Source organism: Gigantopelta aegis, chromosome 5 (genome assembly GCF_016097555.1).
Source record: "Gigantopelta aegis isolate Gae_Host chromosome 5, Gae_host_genome, whole genome shotgun sequence".
Classification (NCBI taxonomy): Eukaryota; Metazoa; Mollusca; class Gastropoda; order Neomphalida; family Peltospiridae; genus Gigantopelta; species Gigantopelta aegis.
In genome coordinates, this window is record NC_054703.1 from 10977121 (window position 1) to 10992873 (window position 15753).

At 39.6% G+C, this 15753-nt stretch overlaps 1 protein-coding gene across 2 annotated transcripts; it reads right to left on the reverse strand.

The window, feature by feature from the left end:
* Positions 1 to 2374: 2374 nt before the first annotated feature.
* On the reverse strand, positions 2375 to 15544 carry LOC121373246 (zinc finger protein 234-like). Of its 2 annotated transcripts, none has more exons than XM_041499755.1 (2): positions 15459 to 15544; positions 2375 to 4525 (listed from the first exon to the last, which is right to left on the reverse strand). In XM_041499755.1, exon 2 carries the CDS (start codon positions 4441 to 4443, stop codon positions 3160 to 3162), a length of 1284 nt encoding a protein of 427 aa, XP_041355689.1. In that variant the 5' UTR covers positions 4444 to 4525; positions 15459 to 15544; the 3' UTR covers positions 2375 to 3159. The 2 variants fall into 2 exon arrangements, with proteins under 2 accessions (XP_041355689.1, XP_041355688.1); XM_041499754.1 differs by lacking the exon at positions 15459 to 15544 and adding an exon at positions 13590 to 13630.
* Between the last annotated feature and the right edge of the window lie 209 nt (positions 15545 to 15753).

Here is a 15753-nt window from a genome sequence, read left to right on the forward strand (position 1 = left end):
CAAAGTCGCCCTGTCAAAACAGAGGCTACATGCTTGGCAACATGCGTTCATGTGTGACTGACCAGGAATTTGGAGATGGCGACATGCGTAATTAAGGATTAATTATCCTGGTCTCTGAAGATAATACAAAGGCAAATAAAAGAATGTACTTGTAATCACATGAACCGTAATTTGGTATGTAGGATCATATCGTCCATACAGTTTGTTTCTTTGAAGTATAAACAGTAATAACTCGTAATCAGTGTCTGCAAAAAGCATTCCCAGTCTGGAGCTCCACGCGGTAAGACGTGTTTGTTTCGCTTGTGCACAATGCACGTGCTTTCGTGTGCTCGATTTGGGGGTCCTTCATTTCGTTGTTTTTGTCAGCGAAATGAAGTTTTCTACTGGGATGTATGCGGCCATTGGAACTGATTGAACGCTGGAACGCTTCTCGTTTCGACAGCCTGCACCACCAGGTTGGATTCTTTTTTAGCGAGATTGCTTGCCTCCACGTCATTTCTCCGTCTGACTGTCGACTTGTTTTTTTTTCGTGACTCGTATGACGGCCATTCTGCAGAACGCCACGGTTGTTCGCGTTTAGTCTCTACATGTCCGAGCCTGTCCTAGCAGCACTGGAAGATTGACCGCCCCACTCTAAGAAGAAACAGGAAGCGGGGTCGGCCCCTACTACTCTTTTTCTAGACTTTACCTTGCTTTATAGTGATACCATCTCGTATCCTCCGGAGTCGGGCCCTTCCGCACCACTATACCAATCCATGACGACTGGACTATACCCTAGTCTGATACTCTCTCTCGTTCAGACGGATCCGGCTTCTCAAGATCTGTATTTCAGCACAGCACTACACCTTCAACGTCTATCGACATTCAATCTAGGGGTTTTCTTGACAGGATGCAACCCATCTCGTCCCTTTAAGCTGTGCACCCAAACGGTCTTAACGAGGCCACTCGCTTGGACATATCGATCGGACTTAAAACTTTTAGATCTGCGTTCAAAATTTTATGTCGAAATTACTTCTCTTTTTAATATTATTAAATAGTCCCATCCTCTCTTCTTTCTCTTATTTAATTTTGGACCGTCCTTCCAAAATGCTCCAAATTATATAAATATTCGGCCGAGCAGTCAATTGTTTAATTTTTTTTGGCTTGTAACCTTTTTTTTTTTTTTTATTTAATCTATTAACTTCTTTACTAATTGATATTTTCAAAATTCTGCCCATTTTCAACCCCCCCCCCCCCCCCCCTCCATCGACATGCCAGATGTAAGTAGTCTTTATGTTAATTTTATGTTTGTAGCTACGTGATTGGTCAATTATATTGTAGGACTAAGACCGCCTTCTTATATTTGATTGACATTGTCAAGTGGGTCATTCATAGAATTGAAGGAAAAAATCCAACAGCATATTATGCGGTGGTTTGGAAACAAAATGGTACCGGCCTCAGTGGCACAGTGGTTAAGCCATCGGACTACAGGCCGGTAGGTACAGGGTTCGCAGCCCGGTACCGGCTCCAACCCAGAGCGAGTTCTTAAGGGCTCAATGGGTAGGTGTAAGGCCACTACACCCCCTTCTCTCTCACTAACAAACTAACAACTAACCCATTGTCCTGGACAGGCAGCCCAGATAGCTGAGGTGTGTGCCCAGGACAGCGTGTGTGAACCTTAATTGGATATAAGCACGAAAATAAGTTGAAATCAATCAATCAATAAAATGGACAAGTTTTGTCTTAGTTGATGGGCCACAACTCTATGTGGATAAATTCGATTTGTGATTGAGTCTGGTCCTTGAATAAATTACCATGAAAGTCAACCATAAGGTTGGGAGGTACAGGGTTCGTAGCCCGGTACCGGCTACCTCCCAGAGTGAGTTTTAACGAGCCAATGGGTAGGTGTAAGACCACTACACCCTCTTCTCTTTCACTAACAATTAACAACTAACGCACTGTCTTGGGTAGACAGTCCAGATAACTGAGGTGTTTACCCAGGACAGCATGTTTGAACCTTAATTGGAAATAGCCATGCAAATAAGTTGAAGTGAAATGATATGTGTATACAAATGGGTAAATCGTTATGAACCTCAACAAGTGATATGTAACTGTACACAATAAAAAAGAAAGAAAGAAATGTTTTATTTAACGACGCACTCAACACATTTTATTTACGGTTATATGGCGTCAGACATATGGTTAAGGACCACACAGATTTGGAGAGGAAACCCGCTGTCGCCACTACATGGGCTACTCTTCCGATTAGCAGCAAGGGATATTTTATTTGCACTTCCCACAGGCAGGATAGCACAAACCATGGCCTTTGTTGAACCAGTTATGGATCACTGGTCGGTGCAAGTGGTTTACACCTACCCATTGAGCCTTGCGGAACACTCACTCCGGGTTTGGAGTCGGTATCTGGATTAAAATCCCATGCCTCGACTGGGATCCGAACCCAGTACCTACCAGCCTGTAGACCGATGGCCTGCAACGACGCCACCGAGGCCGGTTCTGTACACAATAAAGCTGTGTAAAACAGTTCAGCTCCATATCTTGAGACATAGTGAGAAAAAGTTTATTTAAATATATGTGGGACAAACAGAAAGACGGAGACAAAATATATAGTTCCCTTCAGTTGCACTGGTAGGGGCCTTATATCGGAGATCCAACGTGGGACTAATTTTGACGCCTTGAAACTGACAGTAACAGTGGATGAAGGAGTTTGCCTGCAGTTCATATTTGCTGTTACATTTTGTGTGTTCCCTTATTTGGTTCCATCAGAATATTTAAAGTAAGAACTTAACTTTTAGTCAGAACAAGTGACCCAACAGAAGAAGAAGTAACCCAACAAAAAATACCACCATCATCAAACTAAGACTTGTCCTGTTTTAGAATTGTTTATTTACGGACTTCGTCACTGAAGGGGAGCTACAACTCTCACTTCCAACACTCTGCTATGTCTAGTTCGAAACGAGTAACTTCTAGTTTCCCTTAGAATTTAAATTTATATCGTATCATTATGATAAATAAATATTTTAAATGGCTCCACACAATCTAAGTTATAGGAATACGTAAACACTGCCCTCAATGTTTGTTTTCTTTAGGACTGTTGAAATGTTTAACACCAGTGTGTATCAATATATGCCGTTTGGAGAACGAGTTTTGTGAGAACGATTTTTAACAAACCTCACATTTGAAGGACTTGGCACCAGTGTGATTCAGCATATGATGTTTCAAGTTCGAATTCCGTGAAAAGGATTTTTCACACACGTCACAACTAAAACACTTGATACCAGTGTGAACTAGCATATGTTGTTTCAAGTACGACTTCTGTGAGAAACATTTCCCACACACCTCACAATTGAAAGACTTGACACCAGTGTGAACCAACATATGATTTTTCATCTGCAGCTTCTGTGAGAAACGTTTTCCACACACGTCACAACTAAAGGGCTTCACACCAGTGTGAACTAGCATATGTCCTTTCAACAAGGATCTCTGAGAGAAACGTTTTGCACAGACCTCACACGTAAAAGTCTTAACGCCAGTGTGAATCAACATATGTGTTTTCAAATGAGAATTTTGTGAGAAACATTTTGTACACACCTCACAATTAAAAGACTTAAGACCAGTGTGAACAAGCATATGCTGCTTCAAACTAGAACTGTCATACAAACATTTCGCACAGACCTCACATCTGAAAGACTTAACTCCAGTGTGAATGAGCATATGTCTTTTCAATGTGGATCCGAGTGAGAAACGTTTCGCACAGACCTCACATCTGAAAGACTTAACTCCAGTGTGAATGAGCATATGTCTTTTCAACATTGAACTGCGAGAAATAATTTTTGCACAAACGTCACATTTCAAGAGTTTAACACCAGTGTGAATCGACATATGCTGTTTCAAGTAAGAATTTTGTGAGAAACATTTTGCACATAACTCACAATTAAAAGATTTAACACCAGTGTGGATCACCAAATGTCTTTTCAGGGAAGACTTTTGTGAGAAGCATTTTGCACACACCTCACATGTAAAAGGCTTAACACCAGTGTGAACCAGCATATGATGTTTTAAACCAGAACTGTTAATGAAACGTTTTGAACAGACCTCACATTTGAAAGGCCTAACTCCAGTATGAATGAGCAGATGCTCTTTCAAGGTGGAACTGAACGAGAAACATTTTGCACACACCTCACATTTGAAAGTCTTCACTCCTGTGTGAATGAACATATGCCGTGCCAAGGAATGCTTGTGATGAAAATACAGTCTACACACCTCACACTGATATGGTTTTTCACCAGCGTGGATCCTCAAATGCTGCTTAATGCGACACTTGTAAGAGAAACACTTTAAGCACATTCCACATTGAAAAGGTTTTTCACAAGAATGATCAGGGTTGATTTCACAATGTTTTGACGAGGACTTGCGTTCGACACATCTATCAACACTGTTTGACATGCTGCTTTTTTCGACAGAGGACCTCGTAGTTCTGATTGGTTTCACAATGTCTTGTTTCGTTAGAAGCCTCTCGGACACCAGTCTGAAATGAACATTGTCAAGAGAAGTAGTGAAACAGATCCAGTAACTTGATCCATAAAACAGAAACTAAGACTTCAACAACATGCCCAGAAATTTTATCGTTGGTTCTAACACAACAAACACTCTGTCAGTTCTATAAATGTTTTTGTTTCTTGAATGGTAAGACGTATTGATGTTCGTGTTTTGTTTGCGTTTATAATCAACTATTACATCCTGAAGACAGGTTTAATGTCTGTTTGGACTTAAAGGGACATTCCTGAGTTTGCTGCATTGTAAGATGTTACCGACAATAAAATATGTCTACGACTAAACTTACATATTACATATATTTTGTTCTTTAGAATATTAGTGTCTGTACATTCAATGTGTTTCTGGTCGTCTTAATATTGGTAAGAAGCTCAAACTGGATTTTGTCTTCAAATAATGTCGTATATGAACAAAAAATATTTTAGGAAATAAAACGAAATTTAACCTAGTACATATATTAGAATGATCAGAAACATTTTTAATATACAGCCACTAATATTTTATGCAGAAAATTTATTTTATATGTAATTACAATCGTTAAAAAGTCTCTGTTAGTTGATAACATCTTAAAAACTGCAGCAAACTCAGGAATACCCCTTTAATGGTTCTCTGCAAGGCACTTTTGAATTCATGTTATCCATTTCAAATTGAATTAAACTAGAAACCCCCCCCCCCCAAAAAAAAAAAATCCCCGAAGATAGAACAATACTTTCTGAAATGCTTATCTGATACTCATCATCATTCCCCTTTCACACCTATCTCGTCCATTTCAACATTTCTTTGTTTATACCTCGAGAAACCGACGTCTCAAATCAATTCACAATTATGCAGCCCCGTGGGAACAATAACTGGAGTGGGATTGGAAAGGAAGGAGATGTTTTAATTAACGACACACTCAACACATTTTATTTACGGTTATATTGCGTCGGGCATATCGTTAAGGACCGGAGTGGGGTTTGGATCAAAGACTGTATTAAGAAGGTGTCAGCCTCTAGTGGGAGATGGGGGGGGGGGGGGGGGGGTGTGTGTGTGTGTGTGTGTGTTTAAAATCATATCTTATTTATGTAGAGGACAAACAAAAACAACATGTATTGTGACCCACGAGTAGTAGGGGCTGGGGGATTATATCCAATTATAATTTTATCTGAGTTGTTTGTCCAAGGTCAATGAATGGTTAGAGAAATGTCGGAGTAGTGGCCTTACACCTATCCAGTGAGTCAACAAACCTGCAACGGAATGCGAACCTAACAGAGTGGTGAATCCAGAAAATCAATTGGGGAGGGGGGGGGGGGGGGGGGGGGGGGGGGGGGGGGGGGGGGGGGGGGGGGGGGGAGAGATACACAAATGTTCCCGAACGGATTTTATCCAAGGCAAAAAATAAATAAATAAATAATAATAATAATAATAATAATAATAATAATAATAATAATAATATATATATATATATATATATATATATATATATATATATATATATATATATATATATATATATATATCTGTCGCAAACGTTAGGCGGTGGGTGCGGGGCCCTGTACCCCCATTCCCTTAGATGCGCACTTACAATCCTTACGTGCGAAAGCTTAACAAGGGAACTTCTTTTTTTTAAATGTCAATTAGTGACATTTCTAGTCAACTGAAAACAAATTAGCAACTACTGATTAATCTTTTAAATTTGTATGGCGATCTGTGAAATAGTTATATACGTAGCGAATCGTAACCATATACAGAACAAAACGATCCCTGTCACCAAATACACCATGGAGGCTGTAACCCATCTCGATACAGAACAAAACAATCCCTGTTAACCACTACACCACGGAGGCTGTAACCCATCACGATACACACCAAATCGATCCCTGTTGAACACTACACCACGGAGGCTGTAACCCATATCGATACAGAACAAAACAATCCCTGTTGACCACTACACCACGGAGGCTGTAACCCATCTCGATACAGAACAAAACTATCCCTGTTAACCACTACACCACGGAGGCCGTAACCCATATCAATACAGAACAAAACAATCCCTGTTGACTACACCACAGAGGCTGTAACCCATCTCGATACAGAACAAAACAATCCCTGTTGACCACTACACCACGGAGGCTGTAACCCATCTCGATAATTAACAAAGCAATCACTGTTAACGACTACACCACGGAGGCACTAACCCATCCTGATAACGAACAAAACAATCCCCGTTAACCACTACACCACGTAGGCTGTAACCCATCTCGATACAGAACAAAACAATCCCTGTTGACCACTACATCACGGAGGCTGTAACCCATCTCGATACAGAACAAAACAATCCCTGTTGACTACACCACGGATACTGTAACCCATATCGATACAGAACAAAACAATCCCTGTTGACCACTACACCACAGAGGATGTAACTCATCACACCATGGAGGCTGTAACCCATCTCGATACAGAACAAACCAATCCCTGTTGACCACTACACCACAGAGGCTGTAACTTATATCGATACAGAACAAAACAATCCCTGGTAACCACTACACCACGGAGGTTGTAACCCATCTCGATACAGAACAAAACGATCCCTGTTTACCACTACACCACGGAGGCACTAACCCATCTCGATAATGAACAAAACAATCCCTGTTAACCACTATACCACGGAGGCTGTAACCCATCTCCATACAGAACAAAACAATCCCTGTTGACCACTACACCACAGAGGCTGTAACCCATCTCGATACAGAACAAAACAATCCCAGTTAACCACTACACCACGGATTTTGTAACCCACCTCGATACAGAACAAAACAATCCCTGTTGACCACTACACCACGGAGACTGTAACCCATCTCGATACAGAACAAAACAATCCCTGTTGATCACTACACCACGGAGGCTGTAACCCATCTCGATAATGAACAAAACAGTCCCTGTTAACCACTACACCACGGAGGCTGTAACCCATCACACCACAGAGGCTGTAACCCATCTCGATACAGAACAAAACAATCCCTGTTAATCACTACACACGGAGGCTGTAACCCATCACACCACGGAGGCTGTAACTCATATCGATACAGAACAAAACAATCCCTGTTAACCACTACACCACGGAAGCTGTAACTCATCTCGATACAGAACAAAACAATCCCTGTTAACGACTACACACGGAGGCCGTAACCCATCTCTATACAGAACAAAACAATCCCTGTTGACCACTACACCACGGAGGCCGTAACCCATATCGATACAGAACAAAACAATCCCTGTTGACCACTACACCACGGAGGCTGTAACCCATCTCGATAATTAACAAAGTAATCACTGTTAACGACTACACCACGGAGGCACTAACCCATCCTGATAACGAACAAAACAATCCCCGTTAACCACTACACCACGTATGCTGTAACCCATCTCGGTACATAACAAAACAATCCCTGTTGACCACTACATCACGGAGGCTGTAACTCATCTCGATACAGAACAAAACAATCCCTGTTGACCACTACATCACGAAGGCTGTAACCCATATCGATACAGAACAAAACAATCCCTGTTGACCACTACACCACAGTGGATGTAACCCATCACACCACGGAGGCTGTAACCCATCTCGATACAGAACAAACCAATCCCTGTTGACCACTACACCACGGAGGCACTAACCCATCTCGATAATGAACAAAACAATCCGTGTTAACCACTACACCACGGAGGCTGTAACCCATCTCCATACAGAACAAAACAATCCCTGTTGACCACTACACCACAGAGGCTGTAACCCATCTCGATACAGAACAAAACAATCCCTGTTAACCACTACACCACGGATTCTGTAACCCACCTCGATACAGAACAAAACAATCCCTGTTGACCACTACACCACGGAGACTGTAACCCATCTCGATACAAAACAAAATACTCCCTGTTAACCATCACACCACAGAGGATGTAACCCATCTTGATACAGAACAAAACAATCCCTGTCGATCACTACACCACGGAGGCTGTAACCCATCTCGATAATGAACAAAACAGTCCCTGTTAACCACTACACCACGGAGGCTGTAACCCATCACACCACAGAGGCTGTAACCCATCTCGATACAGAACAAAACAATCCCTGTTAATCACTACACACGGAGGCTGTAACCCATCACACCACGGAGGCTGTAACTCATATCGATACAGAACAAAACAATCCCTGTTAACCACTACACCACGGAAGCTGTAACTCATATCGATACAGAACAAAACAATCCCTGTTAACGACTACACACGGAGGCCGTAACCCATCTCTATACAGAACAAAACAATCCCTGTTGACCACTACACCACGGAGGCTGTAACCCAACTCGATACAGAACAAAACTATCCCTGTTAACCACTACACCACGGAGGCCGTAACCCATATCGATACAGAACAAAACAATCCCTGTTGACCACTACACCACGGAGGCTGTAACCCATCTCGATAATTAACAAAGTAATCACTGTTAACGACTACACCACGGAGGCACTAACCCATCCTGATAACGAACACAACAATCCCCGTTAACCACTACACCACGTAGGCTGTAACCCATCTCGGTACATAACAAAACAATCCCTGTTGACCACTACATCACGGAGGCTGTAACCCATCTCGATACAAAACAAAACAATCCCTGTCGACCACTACATCACGGAGGCTGTAACCCATCTCGATACAGAACAAAACAATCCCTGTTGACTACACCACGGATACTGTAACCCATATCGATACAGAACAAAACAATCCCTGTTGACCACTACACCACAGAGGATGTAACCCATCACACCACGGAGGCTGTAACCCATCTCGATACAGAACAAACCAATCCCTGTTGACCACTACACCACGGAGGCACTAACCCATCTCGATAATGAACAAAACAATCCGTGTTAACCACTACACCACGGAGGCTGTAACCCATCTCCATACAGAACAAAACAATCCCTGTTGACCACTACACCACAGAGGCTGTAACCCATCTCGATACAGAACAAAACAATCCCTGTTAACCACTACACCACGGATTCTGTAACCCACCTCGATACAGAAGAAAACAATCCCTGTTGACCACTACACCACGGAGACTGTAACCCATCTCGATACAAAACAAAACACTCCCTGTTAACCATCACACCACAGAGGATGTAACCCATCTTGATACAGAACAAAACAATCCCTGTTGATCACTACACCACGGAGGCTGTAACCCATCTCGATAATGAACAAAACAGTCCCTGTTAACCACTACACCACGGAGGCTGTAACCCATCACACCACAGAGGCTGTAACCCATCTCGATACAGAACAAAACAATCCCTGTTAACCACTACACCACGGAGGCTGTAACCCATCTCGATACAGAACAAAACAATCCCTGTTGACCACTACACCACGGAGGCTGTAACCCATCTCGATACAGAACAAAACGATCCCTGTTAACCACTACACCACAGAGGCTGTAACCCATCTCGATACAGAGCAAAACAATCCCTGCTGACCACTACACCACAGAGGCTGTAACCCATCTCGATACAGATGCTGACAGCAAATTACTGAAAGCAGAAATAACACACTCATGTTCTTTCTAACAATGTCTAATATCTTAGCAAAGCATTTCTTATTTATATTTATTCTATTATATTCTATTTTATATTTGAATTTAATTTTAAATAGTATATGTCAATATAATAATAATTTTTCTATAAATTATATGTACTTCGAGATGTTTGTCTGTAGTGTGAAATATGTATATTTTATTAAAAAGTATCTCGCAGAAAGCATTTGAAAAGGCAGCGATAAAGAACCCCCATTGTGCGAGTCTAGCTGAGATACCCATATACAATACTGGAAACATTTCTAACATCTTATTCAAAACACTTATAATTTGCATATTTTTATTTTTATCCTTTCTTTTCCTTCTTTGTTTAAACAAAATAATAAAATAAAACACGTAACGATATAATGAAAATTGTGTATATTTATGATTTTAATTATATTTAGTTCTAGATGTTTGTTAGTAATGTGAAATACGCATATTTTATTAAAACGTATCATGCAGAAAACTTTATAAATGGCAACGGAAAACAATCGCAATTGACAGAATTTGACAAAGGAAACCGGGGTGTTACAACAAAAACAGTCTGATCCCGTGTTCTATTTTAACTATCAGATATTAAAGATTGTAATCTCATCTGCCGATAATAAATTTATTTGCAGGCAACATTACGCAATGCATACAAATCACAGAGTGATTTACATGAACCTCAAAACATAGTGGAGAATTGTAATTAATTTGTAAATGGAAAACGAAGAAATTTACACTACTATACTGAATAAACATATCAAACAACAATCAGGTTATGATAAAGGAAAAGTTCCGAGAAAGGCATTCTGACCTGTGCCTCGGACTATTTAACTATGACGATATGCGGACAACGATTAGTTATTCCTCCTTTATATTTAAGTACCTGGAATGAATAATAATATAAAAAATCTTCACTTCACTTCACTCGGATTATTTTGCAAAAAAACACACGTAAATTGTGTTCTACACAATAATTCATTTAATTTTCTTTGTGCATTATTTAGCTTTACAATAAAACAAGAAACTAACTTATTTTAGCTCTGTAGATCTTGAAATCTGTTTTAACTAACGTCTCAAATCAATTCACGGCCAAACGTTTTTGTTCCATATAGATTGATGGAGTTTTAATGGGTAATGTTTTCTTTTTGTTTTTTTATTGTTCCTCTATTTATTTTTTTCAAGACAAAGGCTTGTGACAATTGTATTTTGAAGGAAGTTTGTCTAGAAATGGTTAAAGATTGTGAAAAATATGTAAATTGGCCTACGCTTGTCAAACGCGTTTTTGACAACGATGAAATGTCATTTATCACATATCTATCACAGATGTTACAATCCATTTAAGAGGTAGATTTATTCGAGAAGTGTGTGCTAATCTCCGTTTCTTTAAAATGTATAATTTATAAGCACTTGTCTAATAATCACCGTATCCAGTATTATTTAACACCCCCCCCCCCCCTTCTTACTGTTCTAGCACGCTGTCCTGGGCACACAATATAGCTATCGGAATTGTCTATCCATAGCAGTGGGGTAATGATCAGTTGTTAATGGTTACCGAGAGCAACATTGTATAGTTGCCTTACAGCTACGCAATAGGTCTAAGTCTTTAACTCTCACTGGATGGGAGCTGGTACCGGGATACGAACCCAGATCTACCAGTTTTAAGTTCAATGACTTAACCACCGAGACTGATATTTATCTCGCCCAGTGGTTGAGAGACAATAATTTGAAACAAAAGTAACACACACAATCTTTTTAACTATATATAAAAAACATTTAATCATGTGAATGATTTATTATTTTATATCAACCCCCCCCCCCCCCCCCCCCCACCCACACACACACACAAAAACCCAAAACAGGGCGTCCAACCTAATGGAAATATGTTTCCGGAATTTTCTGATATTTTATGCGCGCGAGAGCCCTTTTGAAAACAACAATTTAAAGTGCGCGAAAACGTCATTTTCATAAAAGTAATTTTAAACAGTGCGAAAAATATTTCCAAAATGATAATACAAATGAGTATATTATTATTTATATGTGAATTGGAACATCCTCATAAAAAGACACAGCCCCCCCCCCCCCCCCCGTCCCCCACCTACAGCAAAAATCATCAACAAGTTCACACAAAAAAGCCCACTTTATTAACAAATATTATATTAACGTTTATGACTCCCACCTATAGCAATAAAGTGACAAACAAACTTGGGACTAATGCTACTTTTACGTAGGTACATTGCCACATATGCACTATTTCACAATATGCATGTAAAGGTGTCGAACTGATTTGTGCCGAACTGATTCGGGAACGAAACGTCTGCAACCCACATTAAGACTGGCTGCCGTTTTGTATTACGCTCACAATACTATTACAGTAACACTTTTGGGGAGCCAGTGTACAGAAAACAAAATCGCGTTATTATTTAACTTACTTGAATAAAATAATATCGGTAGGTGTATTAATGTCATGGATGCGTCATATAATAGATTAGTGGTAGCCAAATATTATTTAGTCAAATGTTGCATGTGAAAGCCAATCGAAAGAAGACAATTGTCGGTACGGGTTGGGTTTTTTTTTTTTTTTTTTTTTTTTGTGTGTGTGTGTACGATCGTAGCATTATGTTATATACTCATGCTTTCATCCACGATGACAAAACTGCATACATCGCCATAAAACCGATGCATGCTCCCGCAGGAACATATGTCTATGATATTTAAAATATCTTTCAAATGAATACATAAACTATTCTAGTATAAAAAATAAGAAAGAAAATGTTCATATATGGCTTCAGTTTACTCGGCATTGTCATTGGTCGGCTGTTGACAATAGACATTCCCGCGGCCTTGATAATGACACAAAACTAGACAAAACGGAGCTACGGTTGAAATGAGTGATACAGATATTTAATTATAAGAATGTAGAATGTAATAACAATTAGTTGCTTAAAAAAAAACAATTCGAGTGAATCTGAAAAAAAATCGGGATATTTGGCATCAATTCCGGAATTCCGAGTACGTGATGAAAATTCCGGCAAGTTGGTCGCGCTGACAAAACAACAACATTACAGCTAGATGGCTATATATTATGAAACTCGTAGATATTTATATTATATTTTGTTCAAGAGATTTTAAAAAGTATCATTTTGAAAGCATTATATGGGCAACGAAATATAATCGCAAATGACCGAATTTCACTAAACGAACCGGGATGTCACGACAATGAGAGTCCGATCCCGTGTTCTATTTCGGGTATTAGACATCAATGACTTGTAACAAGGTCAACTGATAATAAATCCGTTTCTCGGTAAAAATAGACAATATATACGAGTTACTGCGCGATTTACGTGAACCGCAAGAACAGCGGAGAATTGAAATTAAAGTTATAAAAGAAAAACAAAGAATATTGCTGAATAAACTGAATAAACTTACCCAACAACAATCGTGTCAACAAAAACCAAACGGTCACGAGAAGGCTATTCCGAACCGTTGTTCGGACTATTTAAGTACCATGAAATGCGGATTATGCTTAATTCCTTCATTCGTTTTAGTTCATTTTAACTTTAGTTTTGTACTAGTATCCAGTTACGGTTCAATTATTCAATTATATAAGGTTTATTATTTTTATTATTATTTTATTTTTATTTCTTCTTTTTAAAAATTATTTCATGTATTTATTTATTTGCCCTTGTAAGTTGTATTGCACAAAGCATGTGATCGGTTTCACAGTTTTTTGTTTCGCTGGGCACCTGTCTGACACCAGCCTAGAATGGATATTTTTTCGAAATAAAAGTATGGAAAGAAGTACTAAACCAGGCCCAGTAAATGAACAAATGAAACACAAACGAAGACTTGAATAACATAAGAAATTTCACCTTTCGCTATAACTCTACACAAGCTCTGTCTTTTCTGTATATTTTTATCCTCAAATAGTAAGCAGTACTGATGTTTGTTTTGTTTGAGATTATAATGAACCAATACATCCTGATTACAGATGTGTGGCGTTAGTTGCATTATGTACCATTTCACTCTTGTGGTGCAAAACTATATATGTACAGTGTTCGGTTCACTTTGAACTTTAAAACAGCTTAGAAGGTACTGATATAGTGCTACCATAACAATTAGTTGCCTGGGCGGGACATGGGTCAGTGGATCCATTATGAGTCTCCCACTCCACACGACCGGTATATTAAAAGCTGTGGTATGTGCTCTCCTGTTTATAGGACAATGCACATACAAGATTCTTTGCTACTAAAAGAAAAACAAAGCGGTTGTTGGGATGGACCCTCATTTTCCCCAAAATCCACCCGTTTACCTGGCTGGCTTCAGAATTATTTTTTTTATTAAAATGAGCACCTGGAAGAAACAATGATAATGAAAGAAGAATATTTTTCAAAATGATTTATTCCCGAGTTAATAAAAAACAAAACAAATAGGTTTATCCATCAACCATAATCAGATGAGCATATAGTTAACAAGCATTCTTCGAGTACGTCTAAAACAATACAAGTCCCCTACAGCGTCCTGATAATGTTCTCTTAAATGCATGGGCAACAAATCATTTTTGATAGAGTTATGACCCTTTCCGTAAATTCTAGTACACTTGAACTTGATCTAGACATAGACCGGCCTCGGTGGCGTCGTGGTTAGGCCATCGGTCTACAGGCTGGTAGGTACTGGGCTCGGATCCCAGTCGAGGCATGGAATTTTTAATCCAGATACCGACTCCAAACCCTGAGTGAGTGCTCCGCAAGGCTCAATGGGTATGTGTAAACCACTTGCACCGACCAGTGATCCATAACTGGTTCAACAAAGGCCATGGTTTGTGCTATCCTGCCTGTGGGAAGCGCAAACAAAAGATGCCTTGCTGCTAATCGGAAAGAGTAGCCCATGTAGTGGCGACAGCGGGTTTCCTCTCAAAATCTATGTGGTCTGACGCCATATAACCGAAAATAAAATGTGTTGAGTGCGTCGTTAAATAAAACATTTTGTTCTTTCTTTCATAAACTCTATTATGCGCTATAACTTACCAACTATAGCACATATAATAATAACATTAATATCAATTATAGCAGCAATTCTGCTGGAAATATACACCTAAACATTAAACGACAAAATGTAACTTATCATGTGTAATAATAAAATATTATAAAACAGATGTAGGTTTGTAAAGAGGTACTAATGAGGTTTCGTCACAATACCATATAAATTCACGTAATGAGAAGATAAATCGAGCGAAACAAAATTGCCGTCTTTGAACTAATCTCCGAAGAGTGATGGGAAGGGAAATCGATAGCTCACCTTTATTGACGAGGCCTGTTATTGTTAAACATCTCTGGTACTCGTCATCATTCTGTAGGAAAACGCCAAAGTCAAACCAAGTCCACTGAAGTGAGAGTACAGAAGCTATGCATCAGCACAGCGTGGAAACCGAGCACCAAGCTCTATGATCATTCTATTCTATTAAATGCATTTCAACATTTTCGTGTTAATATCCAATTAGAGTTCTAGCATGGAGTCCTTAGCACACACCTCAGCTATCTGAGTTGTCTATCCAGGATAGTGGGTTAATGGTTAGAGGCTTCCCACATATACA

Excerpts from the sequence above, each read along its gene's own strand:
- LOC121373246 (XM_041499755.1), bottom strand. The coding sequence starts at position 4,443 with ATGTCAAACAGTGTTGATAGATGTGTCGAACGCAAGTCCTCGTCAAAA.